This window comes from Gadus chalcogrammus, chromosome 1 (genome assembly GCF_026213295.1).
Source record: "Gadus chalcogrammus isolate NIFS_2021 chromosome 1, NIFS_Gcha_1.0, whole genome shotgun sequence".
NCBI lineage: Eukaryota > Metazoa > Chordata > Actinopteri > Gadiformes > Gadidae > Gadus > Gadus chalcogrammus.
Window position 1 is genome coordinate 10,113,947 of NC_079412.1, and position 22,111 is coordinate 10,136,057.

Sequence of the window (22,111 nt, forward strand, 5' to 3'; positions counted from 1 at the left end):
GTCCTTTCCGTTACATAACAGAGGCCAGTCTGATGATGGTGACTTAACTACCCTATTATTTGTATTGCTCGGAAAGTGGAAAGGATGTCATGCCATCTTGTAATTCTATTTGGACTCCGGTCCACCTCATTTTCACTATAGTGTTTTTGAAATAAGGTCTATGAGCTAATTTCCACAATGTCTAAATCTTGATACTGCTATCCCATGCTATTCTTACTGAGGCCTATGCACCAACCATTCTCACACCCTCCAGTTTCTGCTTCAACTGCCTTGCTTCTTCCTAGATACAATGTAACATAAAAAAGTGAAGTGAAATAAATAGGCCTGGTGGGAGATCCTTGAGATTCTTTAATTCACAGGACCCTTCAAGTCATATTGCAATAAATCCTATTTACATTGGACCAAAATGTCATCTATGGTCTCTCAAGAATACATGTTTTGCCTTATTAATATATTTCAGCTAGCAAATATTTGTTCTAATCTATTTTAACTAAACTTGTAGTTCCATTGTTTAATCTGATTTCTCGCTTAGACATGGCATTATATCCTAATTGTCCTGCCACAGTTTACCAATTTTGTTCTAACCCTTACCGTTATCAGTATTTGCTTTGTGTTTGTACAAAACCTAGGCCCTTACAAACCTCATGGCATTTAAATATCTACCTGACTTTCAAATGACCTACTGGCTCTTGGAGCAGCAGAAAAAAATCCAATATTTTTGTGATTTCCTTATTTCCAAAACTTCCACTGGGTCTCGCAATTTCCCCGATAAATGTAATCCCAGACCGCCACGCCTGTAGGCGGACCAGCCAGCATAACCTCGCTCCCAGGCGTTCTCTTCTCGCGACGGATCGCCTGGAACGGGATGCTCCAAATTACCGTTATTGGCTGGACAGGGGGCGGGACTCAATAGTTTCATGCGTTTTTCGCCGATAGGCGAGAAAGGGGAGGGAATTTAGAAAGAGGGATATCCGACAAATTCCGTCAAATGTCAGTCAAAACTCCATATTTTTCTCCTTGGGATTTTATGTTTGTTAATGTCGTCCTATTCTTCACCATCTCGTTCCGGGGAACGTCAGCTTGCGAACACAGCTCATGAGAAGTGAGCCAGCGGAAATCGTATAGTGGCAAACCGGAGAAACGCTACAATTCATGGTCCTCTCTCAGCCTCTTCGCAACCAGCATCAGCAGAGAAGACATTGGATACGGACAACAACACTGACAGATCTTGCCCGCAATTCTGTTTGCTATCAGTTATGGGTGCAGTCTGAAAAAGTGGATACAGTAGCGCTATCACTATTACCTCGCAGTTTTATACTCATGAAGGAGCTCCGTCCTGGTTGAGTTTGGGAGATGGGAGTTCTTAACATTGCAGACCAGGTAGGTTTGAAAGAAAGCGCTCCATTGCTGTACTGTGGCGTAGTCTAGTTGCTGGTCCCTTAATAGCTGCTCTTGTGCGCAGTAAATACCTTTTCCTTGCTAAGTACGTATCTCTCATTATTTGTTTTTTCCCCCGTTTCTATAATTGTTGCTCAGGTGCATTATAGACATGTCGTATCAAAAGATTGCATATTCAGTTCTCTATTTTTTTCTGAAGAGCTGCAGGCCCAGCCATTATAGCTTAGCTGGCAGGTTAGCATTAGCTGGTTGCCTAGCATTAGCCGCTGACGTCGTTAGCCTCTCATCAGGGTCAGGTAAGGCCCTTATTTAGGCCTGCTATGGGGCTCTGTCTACTTACTGGAGGAGACGAGGACTCTTTTGCTTACCACAGATGCAAAATATAAATATTTTGTGAATGCATTGTTATGTACGCATTAGCCGGCCGAGTGAACCTATGCATTTCCAATAATTTCGTCGAATGTTACGTCGATACAATTAAAAAGGACGGTTTAGCTGGGCATGTCTTGTAACGTTTGCGTTAATGTAACACGGACATTTCCATATCTGCAGCCTCCTCTGGTCCAGGCCATCTTCAATCGTAATGCTGAAGAAGTCCAAATATTGTTGCACAAAAAGGAGGATGTCAATGCACTGGTATGTATAAAATGTTTCTGCGTTTGTACGGTGATGCAAGATCACCTTTCGCGGTTTTAGTGTTTCATGCTTGTTAAATGTCATCTTTGATCTTCATCCGGCTTCTTTTCTCCACAGGACCAGGAGCGCCGTACACCGCTACATGCTGCTGCATGTGTGGGGGACGTCCACATAATGGATCTCCTCATTGAAGCAGGTTTGCGTCTTGCATAATTATATGATCTGTTAACCATCATGTTAAGTATGCTAAAATCGTGTATCATATATATATATATAGTATAACATCCAGTTTCCAGCATGCATGATCACAATGCCAAAGTTTGTGCCAGCGTTCGAACTTTGTTTATTTAACATGCATTTGCTTTTGACAGGGGCCAGTGTTAATGCTAAAGACCATGTGTGGCTGACCCCATTGCACAGGGCCGCTGCCTCCCGGAATGAAGTAGGTCGCCTGTGCCATCGGAAATGATCCCATTTCTCCCATGTTATCCTGCCTCTCTGTGAGGCCGACCCATGTTCATGTAGGGTTGACTAAACGGTACCGTTTCCCTTTGCAGAGGGCAGTTGGTCTCCTGCTGCGACGCGGAGCGGAAGCCAACGCGCGGGACAAGTTCTGGCAGACGCCGCTGCACGTGGCGGCCGCTAACCGCGCCTCCCGCTGTGCGGAGACCCTTCTGAGCCAGCTGAGCAACCTGAACATGGCGGACCGCACCGGCCGGAGCGCCTTGCACCACGCTGCTCAGAGCGGCTTCCAGGAGGTAGGCTGCTGGTGGGACTTTGAGGGGCTCTGGGAAGAAAGGCGACCAAACCCAAAGGGATTTTGAATCATTTTGATACGTGAACACTTGACAAAAAGTTCGGTTTTCTCCTTTTTTGATTTCATTTGCAGATGGTGAAGCTCCTTCTGAACAAAGGAGCTAATCTGAGTGTGATCGACAAGAAGGAGAGACAGCCGATCCATTGTGCTGCCTACTTGGGTGAGCAGCTCTTCTACTTAATGGAAGGCCGATTAGATATTAAGATCTGAGGAAATTAGTTTATTCCCCCAACTATTCCAAACCCCTGCTAAAGTAGCTTTAGTCTGTTTGTGGAAAATTAAAAAATGTTTAGATTCATTTGATGATATTAATTATCCCATTAAAAGTGTTTTTAAAATCAGTGTTCAATAAGCCGCAGTTTCTCAATATCTTAAAACAAGGCGTTTGCATCTAAAGAGCCGTTTTAATGTAGGGTGTAAACCTCACAAGACAATTCTGTTAATGCACAGGATATCGCGCCATACATCCAGTGCAGGAATTGCCCCATGAGGAGTTGTGGCTTGCCAGCTCCTGTGCTGGCACTTAGTCAAATCTTATGATGAGGCAAATGAATAATGTGTCTGCAACTTCCTGAAGTATTAATATAAAACATCTCTATTCCTGCCATGCTTGACCCCGTAGGTCACGTGGAGATAGTGAAGCTGCTGGTGTCTCGCAGTGCTGACAAGAGTTGCAAGGACAAGCAGGGCTACACGCCCCTCCACGCCGCGGCCGCCAGTGGACACCTCGAGATCGTCAAGTATCTGCTGAGGCTGGGAACGGAGGTGAGTGTCCCAGCAGGCCTTGAGCCGTGAATGTGGATACAGAGGATGAGTGGTTGGTGGATGTAAGTTTGTTATGTCTTCTTTGTAAACTCTTCCCTCTAATATGGGGTTTGATCGTTTCCATCGAGTGTTTAAACGTATCCTTTTGCTTAGACTTTTTTTAATAATGGAACCTTTTTTAATTCATACTACCTATCCCTGTCCTTGCCTGGCTGTGACGCCTCATCGTTAACATTCTGTTATGTTTCTTCCCACCGTTGCTTCAGATTGATGAGCCCAACAGCTTCGGCAACACGGCCCTGCACGTGGCTTGCTACATGGGCCAGGAGGCGGTGGCCACGGAGCTGGTGAACCACGGGGCCAACGTCAACCAGCCCAACCGCAGCGGCTTCACCCCGCTGCACCTGGCCGCCGTCTCCACCAACGGCGCCCTCTGCCTGGAGCTGCTGGTCAACAACGGGGCCGACGTCAACCAGCAGGTGGGGCCTCAGAGGCACGCCCTCGCCTTGTTTTAGAAAGAAGGCCGTGCATTAAGTCGTTTTTTTATGTCCTCTGTGAAGCTGCCCTGATGTGCTGACGTTGCTATGTATGATAGAAAGGAACCAGATTGTATTTCTCCACCTGCAGAGTAAAGAAGGGAAGAGCCCTTTGCACATGGCAGCCATCCACGGACGCTTCACACGCTCTCAGATCCTCATCCAAAATGGTAACCATGGCGAGGTGGCCAATCTGGGCTAATACGGTTTATCCTAAGCTAATTACCCGACCTAATGACCCAATGATTCCCTTTTGTCCCCGTACGCCTGCCCTCCCTCTTCCGCTCTGCGTGTAAGGCGGGGAAATCGATTGTGTGGATAAGTATGGCAATACCCCGCTCCACGTCGCTGCTAAGTACGGCCATGAACTCCTGATCAGCACTCTGATGACCAACGGAGCGGACACGGCCAGGTAGGGGAAGAAGCTTTAATGAACCTATAAGTGTTGTAATGTCTGTTTGTTGTTGTTGAGGTTGTTGTTTTGGGCTGCCGGGAATCATGAGATGTTTCCTCTCCACAGACGCGGGATCCACGGAATGTTCCCTCTGCACCTTGCTGTGCTCTACGGGTTTTCAGACTGTTGTCGCAAGTTACTCTCCTCAGGTTCGTGTTTGTGTGCCAAACTCCTACGTTGATTTACGTGTGGATCACTGTGAGCCACATACAAACCTTTTGCCTTGGCTAACTGTGTCTCCTATCTATGTTGTTTATTCTTTACGGAGCAGGTCAGCTGTATAGTATAGTGTCGTCTATGAGTAAAGAGCATGTGCTGTCGGCTGGTTTTGACATAAACACCCCGGACAACTTCGGTCGGACCTGTCTACACGCTGCTGCATCGGGAGGGTAGGTCTCCTATCGTCACTTCCTGCTAGTGACGTCGAGGTTGCCACTGTTACTGGTATTACCGGTGTTGGATGTCCAAAATTAGAACGATAATATTTAACATTTTATTCAAATTTATGGCATTCTATTAATTTCTTTATTTAAATACGGGACCATTCCCTTCATTTGCTTGACAAAGAAAACGGCAGCTTAATAAAGGCTTTTTCTTATTTAAAAAAACAGGCCTGTGTCATTTAATCAGCTTCATCACGTAGGCCAAATACACCACAAACATGCCTCTTAAACCTGAATGCGCTGTGGATGCCTAGTCTAGTCTAGGTTAAACAGCAGATAGCGCCCTCTAGATGGGAACTACAGTGTTACTGGTTACCGTGGTGATTTCAAAAGACCTTACGGTTGAACCACTGCTACATGCCTGACCATACAGAAAACGGGTCTTCTGCATCCTAAACCTGTTGTCTCTCTCATTTCTTGCAGGAACGTTGAATGTCTGAATTTGCTATTAAGTAGTGGTACTGACTTGAACAAGAGGGACAAAATGGGAAGGTGAGTGTCCATTTTCTAATGCAATGAAGTCAGTGCATGCCATTCGTATTGCTTGGATGGCTGGCTGATGGTTGATGGTCCCCCCCAGGACCCCGTTGCACTACGCGGCTGCTAATGGGAGGTACCAGTGCACGGTGACCCTGGTGAGCGCTGGCGCCGAGGTCAACGAGCCGGACCAGACGGGCTGCACTCCGCTGCACTATTCTGCTGCCTCACAAGCCTTCTGCAGGTCAGTGTGGATTACACCTGTCAAACGGGACACATTTATTTGGCCCATGGGTTCTAAAATGTAATGGCGGTTTATCATAGAGCTAAGACTAGGGCAACACAATCACTAAACAGACCTGGGGGCATTGCCTCTAGCATTTTTTTAGTATGCAAAATCCTGTCTAATCCTGTCCACGGTTCTTGTCTTGCAGAGTTGACCGTCATTTTTCTGGGAGCCATCAGGCTAATGAGGATGACGCGAAGGAGTCCTACTTGTACGTCGTTCCCTTCGCTCTTCTTCTTATGATGAATGTGTTGCTGGGCGTTATTGTTGTTAGTTGTGCTGCGTAACAGTCGAGTGTCTCTTTTTGGGAATAGCTGCCTGGAGCATCTTTTGGACAACGGGGCTGATCCCTCCATGGTCAACTCAAAGGGTTACAGTGCGGTCCACTATGCAGCTTACCATGGCAACAAGCAGAACCTGGAGCTGGTACCGTCTTTTCTTCCCCTCGCACTTTGTTGTGGTACTCTTAAAATGCAAAAAAAAGCCAGTATGCTGTTTATTAGCAATTAAAAGAGCCCTATGGAGTGCTTATATAGGCCTGTTTAATTTGTTATTTTATTGGGGGTTGCTTTTAAGTTCACATACGGCTGTTTGGATTTTTGGGGAATGGAAGCGACACTATTTCCCTTTTATTGTGGCAGCTGTGCAGTGATAACGTTGTTTTCCATGTCGATCTCCCACAAAGCTTCTGGAGATGTCCTTCAACGCACTGGGAGACATAGAGAGCAGCAATCCAGTCAGCCCCTTGCATCTGGCTGTGAGTAATGCTACATGTTTAATAGCTTCCTTGTTTTTTTTTTTAGTGTTTAGGGACAGCGCACAATTATCAGTAATTGCGCCAGAGTTGGCTAGCAGTTCATTTACATCCTTTACCCTGGGTAGGTAGAACAAGTACAGCCATTGCACTACATGCATCATAATAACTAAAAGTCCATTAGTGTGAAATATCTCAAATCAGGTTGATGGGTACCATAAACCACCATTAGTGTTGACATTTTTGTGTTGGCTTTAGCAGAAGCTTCAGGGTGCTTTTAAACAGAGCAAAGCTTTCCTGATCCTTTAATGTTTGTGGCTATGGAATACCGCTACCCAACTACTTTAAAGGGGACATATCATGCCACAAGATGTGAGTGTGATTAGCCATTACAAGCAGGTTTGAAATTGTGCAGCATTGTGACATCAAAGGTGGGCGTCCACCTAGATGTGTGCTGGATAGATCAGTCTACCAGCCTATTCAGTGGACTGTAGCAAACGTTGCTCATCTATCCGTCACACATCTAGGTGGACACGCCCACCTGTGATGTCACAATGCTGCACATTTTGAAAACGGCTTGTAATGGCTTATCACACAATAAGTTATTTGCGTACATTAAGGGTCAAGCATGAATTAGCTAGCCAATCTGACACTTTGCAGATGTCAGTATGGCTGCAGCAAGATCTTAAGAACCGCATGTTCTAAAGAACGGGCTGCAATGCATTTTACTATTAAAAATTACAATGACAAGTATCATCCGCATGCATTTGGATGCTAACATCTGGGTATACTTGAGGTAGCACATTAATATGTCTGTCTGTCTGTCTGTGTATATGGCTATGGCTATGGATATAGAAAGATGGATAGTAATGAGTCTATCATTTGATGGGCTAGTTGCCTCTGGATGCGGGGCCTTGATCCTGGCTGTGACTCCCTCCCTCCCCCAGGCGGACCGGGGACACTGGCAGGCGCTGCGTGTCCTCACGGAGACGGCGGCCTACGTGGACGTGCAGGACGCGGCCGGGCGCTCGGTGCTCTACCTGGCCGCCCAGAAGGGCTACGTCCGCTGCGTGGAGGTCCTCCTGGCCCAAGGCGCCTCCTGCCTCCTGAACGACAACCGCCTCATGTGGACGCCCATCCACGTCGCAGGTACCCTAGACCGCCCTCCGGACCCGGACGCCCACTGACTGTAGTGTCGAAGGAGGAGACGTTAATATTAGTTTGGACTGAATGTGTTCACTGTGGATGTTTCTCGACAGCTGCCAACGGCCACACTGACTGCCTGCTCATGATGATAGAGAACGGGGAGGACGGAGACCTCACCAATGTCACCGACACGTTTGGCCAGTGAGTCGCTCTCCAGTACACCACTCGCCGTTAGCCTCTAGTCTGCACGGTGCTTTGACTTAACCGCAGCCTCACTGTTGTCCTACTTAATCGTAGTTTTCTTGACTCGAGTCTTCACTGTACGGATGCTTAACTGTAGTCTGCTTAACGACACTCGTCACTGTACTTAAACTTGACCGTAGTCTTCATTGTACTTGTATTTAGTGTGGTCTGCTTAAGCATATTCTTCACTTTACTTGTACTGGATTTTAGTCAGCATCCCGTGTCTCTATAGCTGCATGTCCCCCTCTTCCACCCCTCTGCAGTGGCTCCCTGTAGCTTTAAAAATTATTAAAATAAATAATTGCTATTTTTACCTTTCAAAGGGAACACCTCCTATTTTGGAGATCAAGGTGATGCTGTGATACTAAAATAACAAAAGTGTCATATTTCATCAATGAAACTAACTCGAGGCTTTCAGATGCTGCTGTCGAGACAGTATTAAATGAATGGACAGTAAATTGTAACTAAAAGAAGAACACACGACTCCTTACTTAAACGACTTACTGCTTAAAGCTTTTGTACGAAGAAATATGTCTTTATTTCGCCGCTGAGTGCTGCACCACCTTTTTCGTAGCTATGATTGGTTGTAGGCCGATCCAATTGCGTCCAGAGGCGTTTTGGTCTGTTCCCCATGGGTGACGCCCCTTGGAAATAAAAGAAGAGCTTCCAGAATAATGGCAGTATGCTATTCGTCTGGTGATGCCAGTCGAATGACACACCCTAGAAATATTTGATCCACAACTTTTAGTCTTCGCTGAATGGAAGACGATTCCCCAAACATTACTCTGCACATGCACATATAAACGGTACTCAACAAAATATAGTTCAAGAAGGCCCATCAAAATATATTTATCTAAAAATCGATCGCGGGACTTTATGAAGCATTATCGGATCATTCAAACAAAGATTGATCTGAATCATCATGCGCGTTGGCCCCAAATGCTTCTTCAGCATATTCAGTCCCTCTGTAACAGAGCCGCTCCCCTGTGTGAACCTCAGGAGCCCTCTCATGCTGGCTGTCCTGGGCGGCCACATCGACTGTGTGCGTCTCTTGCTGGAGAGGGGCGCCCTGCCGGACGCCAAGGACAAGAGGGGCAGCACGGCCCTGCACCGGGGGGTAGGTCCTGCCACATGGCTGCCATGAATGGGAACCTTTATCCCCCAGCTTCAGTCCGTCTGACCAACAAGGCCGCGGCTGTGCTGCCCAACACGCAGAATGACGCAGTCGACCTTTTCTATGTATTCAGAAAATCTAGGGCTAAACTATTTAACGTGAACAATTCAGCCGCTGCTGCTGTCACACCTAGCCAGTGTGACGTGTTTAAGCTGTGAAAGCATTTATCTAAATAATTAATGGCTATAGGTCAACTACCAGTCAGGTTTTTATGTTACGGTGTTTATATGTCTTCTGTGAACAATATATCGGGTGCAAGATGGTTTTTGTTTGAAACATTGAGTCAGGCGCTTAAAGCCTTTGTCATCTTTCTTTAGATTGGCACCGTCTCCGTCTCTCCCATTAGGCCAAAAATGTAATCTTTGGAAAAGCATTTCATAAAACCCTATACTCTCTCGCAAGCATTATAAAAAAAAAGTGTCTTTGGCTGAAGACCAAGATCAGTAGTTGCAACCTGGCTGTTTGTCTGTGTATTTAATCTACAATGCCGTGGTGCAGGCGGTGCTCGGCCGCGACGACTGCGTGACCGTCCTGCTGGAGCACAAGGCCTCGGCGCTGTGCCGGGACGTCCAGGGCAGCACGCCTCTGCACTACGCCGCGTCGAGGGGCTACACCGACATCCTGGCCAGCCTGGCCCCCGGCGCCGTGGCCACAGACCCCCAGGACAAGCTGCTGGACAACAAACGCTACACCCCGTCACACTGGGCCGCCTACAAAGGTGGGCAGGGGACCGGGAGGAGAAACAGGGGGCGTGGTCTACTGTCCATCGATGGGGGAAACGGGGGGCGTGGTCTACTGTCCATCGATGGGGGGAAACGGGGGGCGTGGTCTACTGTCCATCGATGGGGGGAAACGGGGGGCGTGGTCTACTGTCCATCGATGGGGGGAAACGGGGGGGCGTGGTCTATTGTTTTTTGGGGATTTTTTTATTTGTTGCGCTTGAGCGTCTCCTCTGAATCTCTACACAGGGCATGAAGACTGTTTGGAGGTTTTACTTGAACACAAAACATTTATCCACGAGGAGGGGAACCCGTTCACACCGCTGCACTGTGCTCTGTGAGTATCCATGGCGCTCCAGCGTCCCCATGGGGCTGAGTGCCGTACATGAGTCTGTGGGGAGGTATTCTGTCAGAGAGGCTCATTAAGTTCCTCTGGGTGCAGGATGAACGGCCACTGTGGCGCTGCGGAGCGGCTGCTGGAGACGGCTGGGGTCCATATGATCAACACCAGAGATGCCAAAGGAAGGTGAGGATTCTGTCTGCCACTCGCCTGACCCGGTACTACCAGAGTCTGCTCTGAGGGGCCGCTGTTGGTATAGGAAGCCCTGTGTTAAGTGTGGTGTAAACGAGTGGCTGCCTACCCACAGGACCCCGCTCCACGCTGCGGCGTTTGCGGAGGATGTGGCCGGCCTTCAGCTGGTGCTGCGCCATGGAGCCCAGGTCAACGGCGTGGACGAAAGCGGACGCTCTGCCCTGATGGTGGCCGCCGACAAGGGACAGAGCGGCACCGTGGGTAGGTCTGACAGAGCAGACAACAGGCCTGTCTGGGATGGTAACCAGGGGAAACGGAATAGTGCATCGACCCTAGCGGTTGACACACTTAAAGAGTGGACACTCTAGTTGTATTCACTGGGATTTTCAAATGTGTAATGCTAAGTGGTTTGAGGCATTAAGTGTTCTGGGAGATGCAACCTAATCACAAGGCATGCTTGGCCGCTTCCTGCTCTATTATTTTAATCATTCCTGCAAACTTGTCGCTTTTCGGCGACCATCGCCGTTTTCTTGGTCAATTGGGTCATTCACGTGAATCGCGTATTGCTTGCACAATAGTCCCTTCATGAGCTCTCATTCCACACCGTACGAGACAGGCGCTGGTAGCGTGAAGCTGTCTCTGCATATCAGACATTGCTTCCGCAGGCATTTTCCAAAGCCAATCCTTACGACAAAAAAAGTGGTGGAACGAGATAACAAACGCTGTCACTGTTTACCTGTGAAAGGACATGGTTCCCTTTCAAAATGTCGATAGAAAGGGCTTTAAAGAGATGGTCAAAACACTCGATCCCAGGTACGTGTTACCTTCCCGCACACAGCCAAATTGAGATGCCAAAACTATACGGCAAGTGGAGAAACAAATCCATACTATTAAACATTAGTGTTTTTCAGAGATGGAAGTAACTTGAGAAAAAAAATAATAATAATAATACTGCCTTACCAGTATTTTACCCCATCCAAAGCATTTATATCGAAATTAGAAGATGCAATTAACAAACCGTGATGTAATACCGTTACCGTCTGTGCCTCAAATCATACAGTGATATACATTTTAGTTCATTCCGTACAGCCCTAATTTGAAGGAACTATCTTATGTTAAATTCGTTAGCTACCGCTTTTTTGATGTGATATAATTTTAATGCTGATGGCTAATAAGTACAGTTAGACCTGATGGTTGCAGGGTGAGACTAATCTCAAGAGACACTGCATCATTGCAGTTCATTCAGACCAGGATCAACCTGAACTAGACAGCTGTTCATATATGCATATCTTTGTAGTTCTAGCTACACTACTACCATTTTCAATTTGGAAATGTATTAAAATGGGGGCTAATCGTATCTGTTATGGTATTAAGATATTATTTATGTGATTCTATATGTATGATTTACATGGTGTCTGTTTTCAGCCATTCTCCTGCACCGGGCCAAGGCTGACCTCACACTGCTGGACGATAACGGGAACACTGCACTGCACCTGGCCTGCAGCAAGGTGCGCTCGCCAGCTCCACTGCTGTTAATGGAAGTTCATGTATATAGATTACTGCAGGATTTAACCGTATAGGGTCTGCTGCAAGGTGGGCTCCCCATGCCCTGAATACCATTTCTTTCTTTATCGTCAGTGGTTCTCCTTTTGATCATCTTTCCCTCCTCCAGGCCCATGAGATGTGTGCCCTGCTGATTCTGGGGGAAATCCACAGCCCTGCACTCATAAACGCCTCCAACAGCGCGCTGCAAATGTGAGCCCCCCCCCCCCCCCCCCCCCTGTAATAAATTCAGCCCGTTTTTATGTGTAGACTCCAGACGCCATAGGCTCTCTGTCTGACTGTAAACCCTCGTTCCAGGCCCCTCCACCTGGCGGCGCGCAACGGCCTGGCCACGGTGGTGCAAGCCCTGCTGAGTAGAGGAGCCACCGTTCTGGCTGTGGATGAAGAAGGTGAGCTCCGGCCTTAATGATGCCTCTCTGATAAACACGCAACCACTGGATCACCCCCGATATGGATCAGTCACGGCCATGTGTTTAGTCTTAATATTTAACCCCAAGCGAGGCACCGGGGCGGCCACAGTCTAGACAGGATGTTGTTGAGCCGTGTTCCTGCGTTTGTCTTCCCCAGGCCACACCCCAGCCCTAGCCTGTGCCCCCAACAAGGACGTGGCTGACTGCCTGGCTCTGATCCTCTCTACCATGAAGCCTTTCCCTCAACGGGACCCATCCCCCTGCTCCTGCCCTCCCCCCACCGTGGCCCCGGCGCCGGGCCTCAACCTGCTGAAGCACTGCGGCATCACGGCCGCCTGCGCCCCGCTGCCCAACGGCGGCCTCCACAACGGCTACGTCAAGGACCGCCACAGCGCGGCCGTCGGCCTGGACGGCTGTCTGACGGAGTGAAGGGCCCGCCGCCGCCGCCGTCCCCTCTCCCACTCCTCGCCGGCTGCTGTCCCCCATCGCCGCCACCGCCACCACCGGGGGGGGGGGGGGGAGACGCCCTTTAACACGGCCCCAGAGGACCAGCAGGAGAGCACCCGCCCATGTCTGTCCTAGATGTATGTATGTACGTACGTACGTGTGTTTTTTGCGTGAACGTGTTTTAGGCGTGCGCGAGAGAATGTGTTTGGTCTTCTCTTGAGGTGCAGTCAAAACCTATTATGCAATTAGATCCCATTTCTCCATCTCCTAGTAGTGCTCAATTCCTAAAAGAAACAAAAGTGTCTGGTTGCTCTACAAGGTCACACAAACGCGTGCGCGCACACACACGGAAGACTGGCGTCCACCGTGGACCCAGCGATCTGGCCTCCTCCCCTCCCCCTGCTCATTTAAACCCTTTAAAATCATGTTTGCGTAATGATGTAACTGACGGCTAATAGCATGGAGACCTCTGTATCCTTGTGTCTCTCCATATCATTCAGTATTTAACATCACAACATTTAACAAGTACCCGTGACCTTGTAGAGGAATATACAGCCGTTCCAAAATAACGATCAAAGAGGGGTTTCTTTTTTCTTTTTTTGTGTTACATTTTTATGAAGGAACCATAGAAGGGAATTATATAAATTCTGCTTAAGTGCAATGCTAATGTACCACAGTACAATCCTAAATTGGGGAAAGGGTCAGGTTATTTCCATTGTGTACTTTAAATGTACGGCCTAGAATTGTTTTTTTTGGTATTTTAACAAACGACAAAAAAATGAAATTGGTAACGCTGCTGAATTGATTAATTGGCTCTCCTTCCAAAGGGGAGCCGATACTAGGTTGGCATATTCATCAACTCTTTCCTCATGGCCAACTTGATATTTTGAAGATGTTAAATAAGTGTTTAAGCTAGAATGTTTCTAAGCATATAAGTTATGACCAAAGTTGATCAACACTACTATGGCTATAAATTATTTATTTGAGCTGAACTGTACTGTATAGAGAAAGACATTAGATCTTGATATACCTCGTCCAACTCGTTTTAGCAGCTGCTTCATCTTCAGCCAGGGTCCGTAGGTCTGCAGTCCTCCCGGCAGGACTAGAGTACTATATTGTAGGATAGTGATTTGACTGAGGCCTTGTTTATTTCTGGATGAAGGCTTTACTAGTAATATCTGCCAGCAACACCTCATCAAAAGCATCGTATCTCTGAGCACATAAATGAAAAAAAAAAGCCATTTCAATTTTTTTCTCCCCCCCCATATCTCTTTTTATGTCCGTTTCGTTTTCGTTTTCGTTTTCGTTTTGTTCTGGAGGATTTCACAACTAGAAGGGCCTACCTATTGAACAGAGCGGCCGGGCGTGCTCCTCGTCGACGGTCACTCCTCTCTGTTTGTGTTGGGACGATGATGCGCCCGCCGGCGTGTTGGTTTTGGCAAGCTAGCTTATGAGAAATGTTTCTCTTCCTTTCTCGCTTGTGAAGAAGTCTTAACCGTCTTAATACCGTGCGTCTCGACTTCTCGAGGGTTGGCGCTGAAGTCGAGGACGGCCCGACTGAGTTTTTTTCTGCCATTTTGTTGTTCAGATGTAGTTTCCAGCAATGTTTTAGTTTTGGCCTTCTTTTAAGTTATTGAATAGACAATCACTGTCACAAGGGCTTTTGTTTCCCCTTCTTTGGTTTTATTCTTAAGACTCAACGAATGGCTCTGTGTGCTGGGCATTTTAATGTCGGTGTCAACACAAATGCACTGGATTGCCTCTATTGGCTCTCATGAAAATGCCTTTTTTGACCCATGCCTTCCATAACAAACCATTTCAGTTGGGAATGCTTCGTGACATAGGTTGACGGCCCCAAGATCTGATTTGGAATTTTAAGTTTTTTTTTTATTTAAAAGCTTACCAACAATATTGACCAGTTGGTTAACCACATTGTCCATTTTTCTTTTTTCCGAAATATGACTAAGCTTGGTACCTCCTTTTTTTTGTTTTGTTTTGTTTCCTTGTTGCGAAGAACCAGGAGGAATTGAAAATCAGTCCCTTTTCAAAGCAGAGGGCTAACTGGAACCACAAAGAGGGAACTAGAGATGGCCAATTATGCTTTCGAATTTCAAGGATAGCGGAAATCCAAATAATTGTGCTTTTAGTGTTCCCGTCGTTGTCGTTTCCTCCCATTTATTGTACTAAACATACTAAAGATGATTGTATTGGACCACTATAGCTTTTCGTGTGACTTAAATCTGTATGTTGTAACTTAATCATTCTAGTGTTTTCCGTCATTGGCCAATGATGTAAAATGTCAGATTCAAAAAAAAAAAGAAAAAAAAAAAAAGATTGACAAGGAAATTTCATATCAACTGTCAAGAAATGGCACAATTACCCTTATTAGACACAATTCTGGAGAAGGACCTAGATTAGGCTATGTTTTGCAAGAAACCCAACATTCTTTGGGGACTATTGTCAAGTTTGGCCATTAACTCCATTTCAAAGCAGGGAACTCCCGGAGTGTTTTAAAACTAGTTTATTTCAGTTGTCTCCATACCTGACTGAAATGAAATGGAACTATTTGATACCCAGGCTTTTTGTTTTGTTTTGTCTGTTATTGGGTCGGTGCATTTTTGTAGTCTCAGGATTTGTGTTTAAGCACCAGGCAAAATTTATCAAATCTGACATTTCAACAAAGTTAAAAAAACAAAACAAAAAAAAACATACTTTTTAACCTTGATCCAACAGCACTTAAATAAGATAGTCAAGCACGCACTTTAGTACTTTCAGGTTCTAAGTGTGCAAATCAAGAGGAAGTATGTACCCATGTTTACATGTGTGTTTCGCTGCCAGGATGGAATGGTTGCAAACAAAACGAGCAAAGCCTTCTAGTGAGGCCAAGGCTGCATTATTGAAGTCAAACCCAGTCAATTAAGCACACGGGCAGAGCGTCCTGTGCCAAAAACACGTTCAACAAAGTCTCTAAAATTGCACACCAAAATCATTATTTTCCCAAGATCTTAAGAAATAAAAATATATTTGGTTTCTCAATTCTAGCGTAGATATGAATTCCATTAATAGGTGCTACTGTGAGGTCAGTTTGGGCTGGCATTATCCTCTCCTGATGTCCTTATTTGACCAGCAAATTGAGCTATTGCCCCCCACCCTGAAGATACTCAAATTGTAACTGAATTTTTTTGTACTGTCGGTGTTCTTTCTCGTGGTTTAATTTAATTTGCATCTACCATTGGTGGGTGTGTACATGTGCATGGAGCTAACAATTTAGATGTAAAAAAAAAAAAGGATCAAACAAATGGAGCATATAAAGTATATCTGGAGTCAGACACAGAAAGCAATGAAAGGTCCAATTGTAGCAATAGACCGTGTGTGTAATAGTGTGCAGCACAATTATTGCACTGCCATCCATTTAGGCCAATTCAGTAAATCATAGCATAGATGCCAATGGAGGACTTCAATGCGGGTTAGGTGTGTGAATCTATGGTCAGGAATAAGGCCTATGTGCCAAATTTTGTTAAGAGGAACTCCTCTTAGTGAAGCAGCAATGGATTTATGCATATGTTCAAGCAGTTTACAGTCTGACCTTCAAATCTGAGCCATGAATTTACTGACTGAAATGAATGTAGGGTACATTTTAGAGCAGGACAATTCAACTTCTCCTGACTTTAAACTATCGCTCTTCATTTGTCTTGCAAAGATGTATCTATACAGGTAGCATGATTATAACCGATTCTCTACATATTAGTTTTGTATTAGTCTTCCTGCAACAAGGGTCGAGGGATGGATTGGCATTTCTGTCGGAGGTTAGGCGAGTTGTATTTACTCTTCTCTTTATTTTTCTCTGCTGTCAGTGTGGAGCATAACCTACTAGGTAGACGGAGATGTAGAGATCAGATGGATTTTAAAAGAAATCATGTTCATCCATTCCATTGAGATTGCCTTACGATGCGTAAAACGAAACAAAAATGAACCACATTAGGGAACATCACACAAACTTGTTAATAGCCTATATTTGACAAAATGCACCTAAGCTACACCCATTTAGTGCCATAGAAACCTTTATTTGCCTTTAGACATCAATCATAATAACTGGGTCAGTAACTTCAACTAGTCTGGATTTACATTTTGTGTTTGGAGCAGCATGTCCGTTTTGCCAGATATGATAGTCCATATATAGTGTTTTTTTAAACGATCATAGTCAGTATAAAATGTTTGCATGGGGTAGTAGTTGATGAATGCAAGTGTTGTGTTCTGTCAGTAGAACATCTATTTTACAATTGGACACCTGGAGGGAGATAATTGGTCCTTTTTGGTATGGCGACGCAATCTCGAGGTTTGTTTGTATAACATGATTATTTATAATGTGTTTTACAGGGGGAAAATATATTGCGCTAGATTTCTGCATGATGTGTGTTTATAGGGTAGTGTGTGTATGTATGTATGTATGTATGTATGTATGTATATATATATGTATATATATATGTGTCTATATATATGTATGTATATATATATATATATATGTGTATATATATATATGTGTATATGTATGTATATGTATGTGTGTATATTTATATATATATGTGTATATGTATATATATGTATATGTATATGTATATATATGTATATATAAATTAGTTACTTGAAATAATTCTCATATATGGCAAATTTCCATTTATCTCTCCTTGATCCACTGTTGAGCCTTTTGCCTTAAAAGCTGAGAAGGAAACATCTGGCAGTATCTAATGAGTTGCATCAATTATACAGTACTTTGTTGGCTTGCAAAAAAAATAATCACAAATTTTGTTCTGAGTGTCAGGAAGCACACGAATCAGTGGAGGGTAGCACATACCTTATGGTTGCCACGGTGCAGAGATTGTTCTGAGAAGTAAGGATATTGCCATATTTGCCACTGTGAATGAATTATTTAGAGAGAAAAAAAACAATCAACTTTGGCGTGTCCACGACACAGAGCCAAATAGCACTGGGGATTAAAGTGGTGCCCTTCCAAAAAACAAACCTATAGAGAACGAGACCCTTACGACACGTTTTTTCAACAATGTGGCCAGACGGGAGTTTAAATCTTGGTATTCCTCCCGTGTTTTGGTTAGTACGACTTCTTGAACCAGCCTATTCCGGAAATGTAATAATGCTAGATTGGTGTCAGCAGATGTCTGATGTTTCCTACCTGACTAAGGAGCAGTGAAATGCACCTTGTACTTATATTGGACCTGCGCTTTTACCTCATCAGTGATCGTTTGTGTGATGTAATGACCTTTCTGTTTCGTCCTAATGTAATTAGACCTTTCTCGCAGCGAGTGTGTGAATTGAAATATCTGCATGTCGATCCTATACATGCAAAAGTCCCCCAGTTTTCAGTCGAGTGAGAAAAAGGTTAGAGAATCCTATAATTTCAAAGTCTCTCACATGCCACACACAGTGTGTTGTGCACCTGTACAGTTCAGTCTGCATGCAAGATCATGGTAGCCATGTAACTTTACCTCTACGAATCAGATCAGTCCATTTTGACCTTTGTCCGCCTTCCCCCGTCTGGGCCCTCGATGATTCCCCTTCCCCACCAATAGGATCTGTGTGTGTGACGCAGCTCAGTGGTGTCATGGTGCCTTTTCTTTGTTACTACCGAAAGGTACGGTCTTCCATTTGTACTTCCGGGAAGCCTTATAAATGGGGGACGGGGAAATTAGAAGGAACGTCCCAAGACAACTATGGGTTCATATTTCCCTTGAAGTAACGGCTATTATTCTCAACAATAATTTGTTTGAAAACAGGAAAAGAAGGGTTTTGTTTTGGAGCGGGAGGTTTGTGAAGAAGTCTGTTGCCACCGTCATTGTCCAAACTTCTTCTTTGTCCCCGGTGACGTAACGCTGCCTCGGGTGGTAGAGCCGTGCATTATTTCTTCTAATGTGATTCTGGGCACACCAAACATTGATGACTGGGGAAACGGTAGATTATGAAAGCACAAATCCAAAGATGGCACCACAAGGCTAAAGTAGCTCTCCCCACTCCATCTTGAGGTAGAGAGCCTAAGGAATGTCTCAGACATTGATTGGAAAACAAGAATCCTATTTTCTTTTCCGGAGTGCAGAGGACGTGAGGATGGATGGATTGATTGTCAGGAACACGTGAACTGTAGAACAAGGAGAGGAAGAAGAGAAAAAAAATAGACAAGACGTCTCAAATTCAGGGGCGTATGAATTCAGATTGTTCCTCTCAAACTCTTTGTTCGTAAACCAATATATATATATATATAAATATACTTACACAACTTTTCTAAGAGTGCAAGTTGTGAGGTGCAAGCATACAAGATGGTTATTTTTACGTTAAAGGCAAACTTGTTTGTTGTGACTGATGCAAATTGATTGTGGAGATTGTTTTGTGTTTATTAGGGTAGACTGATTTTACAAGTAGGGTTGCAGTAGTAGCTGTGTGCAGTGTTAATAACCGTGTGATCATTCTATAGAAGTGGTGTAACATTTGTTGTCTTTTATGGCATTATGGCATGAATTATCTTATCACGCTGACCTCGTTTGAAATAACAAAAGATATAAGTGCAATAACCTTTTGTTTATCATTGCTTCCTCGGTTGATACAAAAAAATATTATTATGCCCTTTTTGTTAACACCAAAAGTCCCTCTTCTGCTGCGAATGAAGGATTTGAGCAGTCCTCTCGTTTGTGTTCAGATGAGTGGCGTTTGATAGAGGAGTGTGTGATATTACATTCTTAAAACTGTGATCAATATTCAACTTTATTAGCTGCCTGCTGAGAGGAGGGATTGTGCACAAGTTAACGGAGGGGTTTCCAGGAGGGGCAGGCATTTAAACTTTAAGTTGTCCTCATGGATGGGTTTAGAAGGGCTTCTCCTTTAGATACAGGCCTCTCCTCGAGGCTCGGTTTTTAGCTAATAAACATGTTCATTTGCATGTGTATATGTATATGCATCCCCCTTCTCCTTGAATGAAACTCTTTTTTTTTCTCAAACTATTTAGACCTGCTGTCAGTGACGTATGCGGATAAAAGGAGATATGAAATGCCTTATAATATATTTGTTATCGATGTTGAGCATTTAGGGTCCCCAACGTGTCGCTCCCTTTTCTGTAGACTAAACGCTTGTAAAGTTACCGAGTTCATTAGATTTCTATCTACTGTATAGCCTACGTGTTCTCAGAACTTGTTACTTGGAGGTCATGTGATTGTGGTTTTTAGAGTAACATTCCCCTTAAAAAGTGCCGTTTGTTTTCACCAGCAAAGGGTGTGTCTGGAATTTAAAAAAATATAAAACACGAAAAAAAAAAAAAAAAAGAAGGAACGTGTGAGAATGGGAAAGGCAGAAAAGACGAGATAGAAAATACGTTCCAAACCCTTTTTTAAAGATGACACGGTCTTTATGCAGGTGAACCACGGCAGCACTCTTCTGACGGAGCACCTTACAGACTTGGCAGTCTGACACTAGGCGTGGTCACTCTGAAGCAGAGCCATATCAAAGTATTCCCAGTAGAAGCCTCCTCTTCCCAGCCCACCCTCCCCCCATGAATGTGCTATTAGGAATAGCCTACCGTAGGAAAGGATGTATACTGCATGTTTTGTAAAATTTTGTTAATGTGCTATTCCCTCCCCCTACATTGATTCTCCTCAGACCCCTTCAGTAGGATCAGCCCCTATAGTAGGATCCTTTAGCAAGTTATCGATTTACAACTGGACTGAAACAGGCACTGATCTCAGACTGCCTTACTTTGTTGTGGACTTCGACAAAAAAAAGGAACGAGGAGGATGATGTGATCAAGGGTTGTTCCTTTAGTGGCTTATCTGGGACATACCAAGGAGCCATCGTCTGGCCTATGAGGAGTTAACAATCCAATGTTCTTGCAGTGCACCTTCACTCAACAGAAACCCAACCGAACAGGAGATCCCTCCTCCCACCCGACATTCCAAAGTCCCCCTCCTCCCTGCCCCGCCAGAACCCCCAGCCTGTTGATTAATGATGTCTCTGTGTTGTCTCGCTGGTGTACCGGGTGGGAATTTGTTGTCAATGACAGGGTTTTCCTATTTAGTCTCAGAATTACCTCACCTACTGATCTGCAAACCTGCTCTTCTACTGTGTACAAAGGAGTCAACAAGTGCATGCCCATGGACATTAATAACCCGGTGTACTGGGCGTAAGTAGCGTATCGCAATAAATCGATGGACTCTATTAGAGGCACTCTGGTATTTTGACAAGGGCAAGGCCGGAACGCCTGGCGGTCTGTTGGAACAGCCAGACGCGCCGGAGGGATGGTTTGGGTGTCGATGTTGCTTGTGTCGTTTAAGTCAGGTTTGCTGTTGTATTTTTAATGGGTGCAAAACACTTAGAAGCCAGCCTTTGGACAGACAACACACTTTGAGCAAGCAGTTTTTTTTTTTTTGTATATACAAACCTTTGCTCAGGCACAACATCCGTTGTTTGGATTTGGGTTCCAATCCAGTGGGCTGCTACGTTGAGTACTAAACACTTTTACAACTGCTTTGTGCTTTCCTAGTTCTCACCTTCATCTCTCTCTGAGTCGATACTTGTGTTTTTGTTGAATCCCATGCTATTTGACGCAACAAGCAGGTCCCACCTATTTATTTTTTCTCTAACATCTGTATACATGCACTGAATATTAAGAGTCTGGTTCCCATGTTGCGGTTCTGGTCCGGGGTTACCGAGGTCATGCCATGGCGTTTACATTACCACTGGTCTAAGCCCAGTGGTGCCCAAGGGAGACTGTAAACGTGCGGTTATTAATGTCCATGGAAACGTGCTCAATGTCATCGCCAGCGGCACGCGCTCTAGACTTGTGATGACAACAGGACCAATGAGTTTACTCTCGTTTGAATCGATCCGTTTATTGATATAGGAATATAGGCTCAAAGACGTGGTTTAAACTTTAAATTGATTCAGAGATCAAATGCACCTTGTGAGATTTCTTGAAACGGTGAAGCGCCGTTCCTTCATGACGAATGCAAATATCTGTGGACCTTGATGTTTCACCTTAATGCCCGCATTAGCCAGACCTCCATGTTCCACACAACAGCTTCAATAACAGGGTGAAAGTGTTCATATTTAATTTCATTGTCTTCATCAGTGAACGTTTTTGCTTCTATAAAGTGGACCGAGATCTGCCATTGTGGCCCCTGACCGTTTCTCTTGGGCCCCACTGGGGCCCGGAGCGAGACGGCATCGTCCTCCCGGGGATCGGTCGTGTCGGCATCACTCGCTGTTTTCAGTAGCATCTCTCCTACCTCCATGTTTTCCAGCCTTGAGTAATGTCT

At 45.0% G+C, this 22,111-nt stretch overlaps 1 protein-coding gene across 1 annotated transcript; it reads left to right on the forward strand.

The window, feature by feature from the left end:
• Nucleotides 1-940: 940 nt before the first annotated feature.
• On the forward strand, nt 941-21,225 carry ankrd52a (ankyrin repeat domain 52a). The gene is made up of 28 exons (XM_056588098.1): nt 941-1,380; nt 1,951-2,034; nt 2,152-2,230; nt 2,406-2,476; nt 2,592-2,792; nt 2,924-3,011; nt 3,474-3,616; nt 3,883-4,095; nt 4,244-4,322; nt 4,450-4,564; nt 4,673-4,755; nt 4,878-4,995; nt 5,473-5,541; nt 5,630-5,770; nt 5,961-6,023; nt 6,127-6,238; nt 6,498-6,569; nt 7,514-7,715; nt 7,826-7,913; nt 8,955-9,072; nt 9,628-9,847; nt 10,098-10,185; nt 10,291-10,374; nt 10,496-10,641; nt 11,806-11,888; nt 12,053-12,135; nt 12,241-12,332; nt 12,511-21,225. The coding sequence occupies exons 1-28, from the start codon at nt 1,354-1,356 to the stop codon at nt 12,780-12,782; spliced, it is 3,234 nt and encodes a 1,077-aa protein (XP_056444073.1). The 5' UTR covers nt 941-1,353; the 3' UTR covers nt 12,783-21,225.
• Nucleotides 21,226-22,111: the final 886 nt, after the last annotated feature.

Bases quoted from the DNA above. Each gene is read 5' to 3' on its own strand.
- ankrd52a (XM_056588098.1), top strand. From the start codon at position 1,354: ATGGGAGTTCTTAACATTGCAGACCAG. The intron at 1,381-1,950 runs GTAGGTTTGAAA...CCATATCTGCAG, and splicing joins TTCTTAACATTGCAGACCAG to CCTCCTCTGGTCCAGGCCAT. The intron at 2,477-2,591 runs GTAGGTCGCCTG...TTCCCTTTGCAG, and splicing joins CCGCTGCCTCCCGGAATGAA to AGGGCAGTTGGTCTCCTGCT.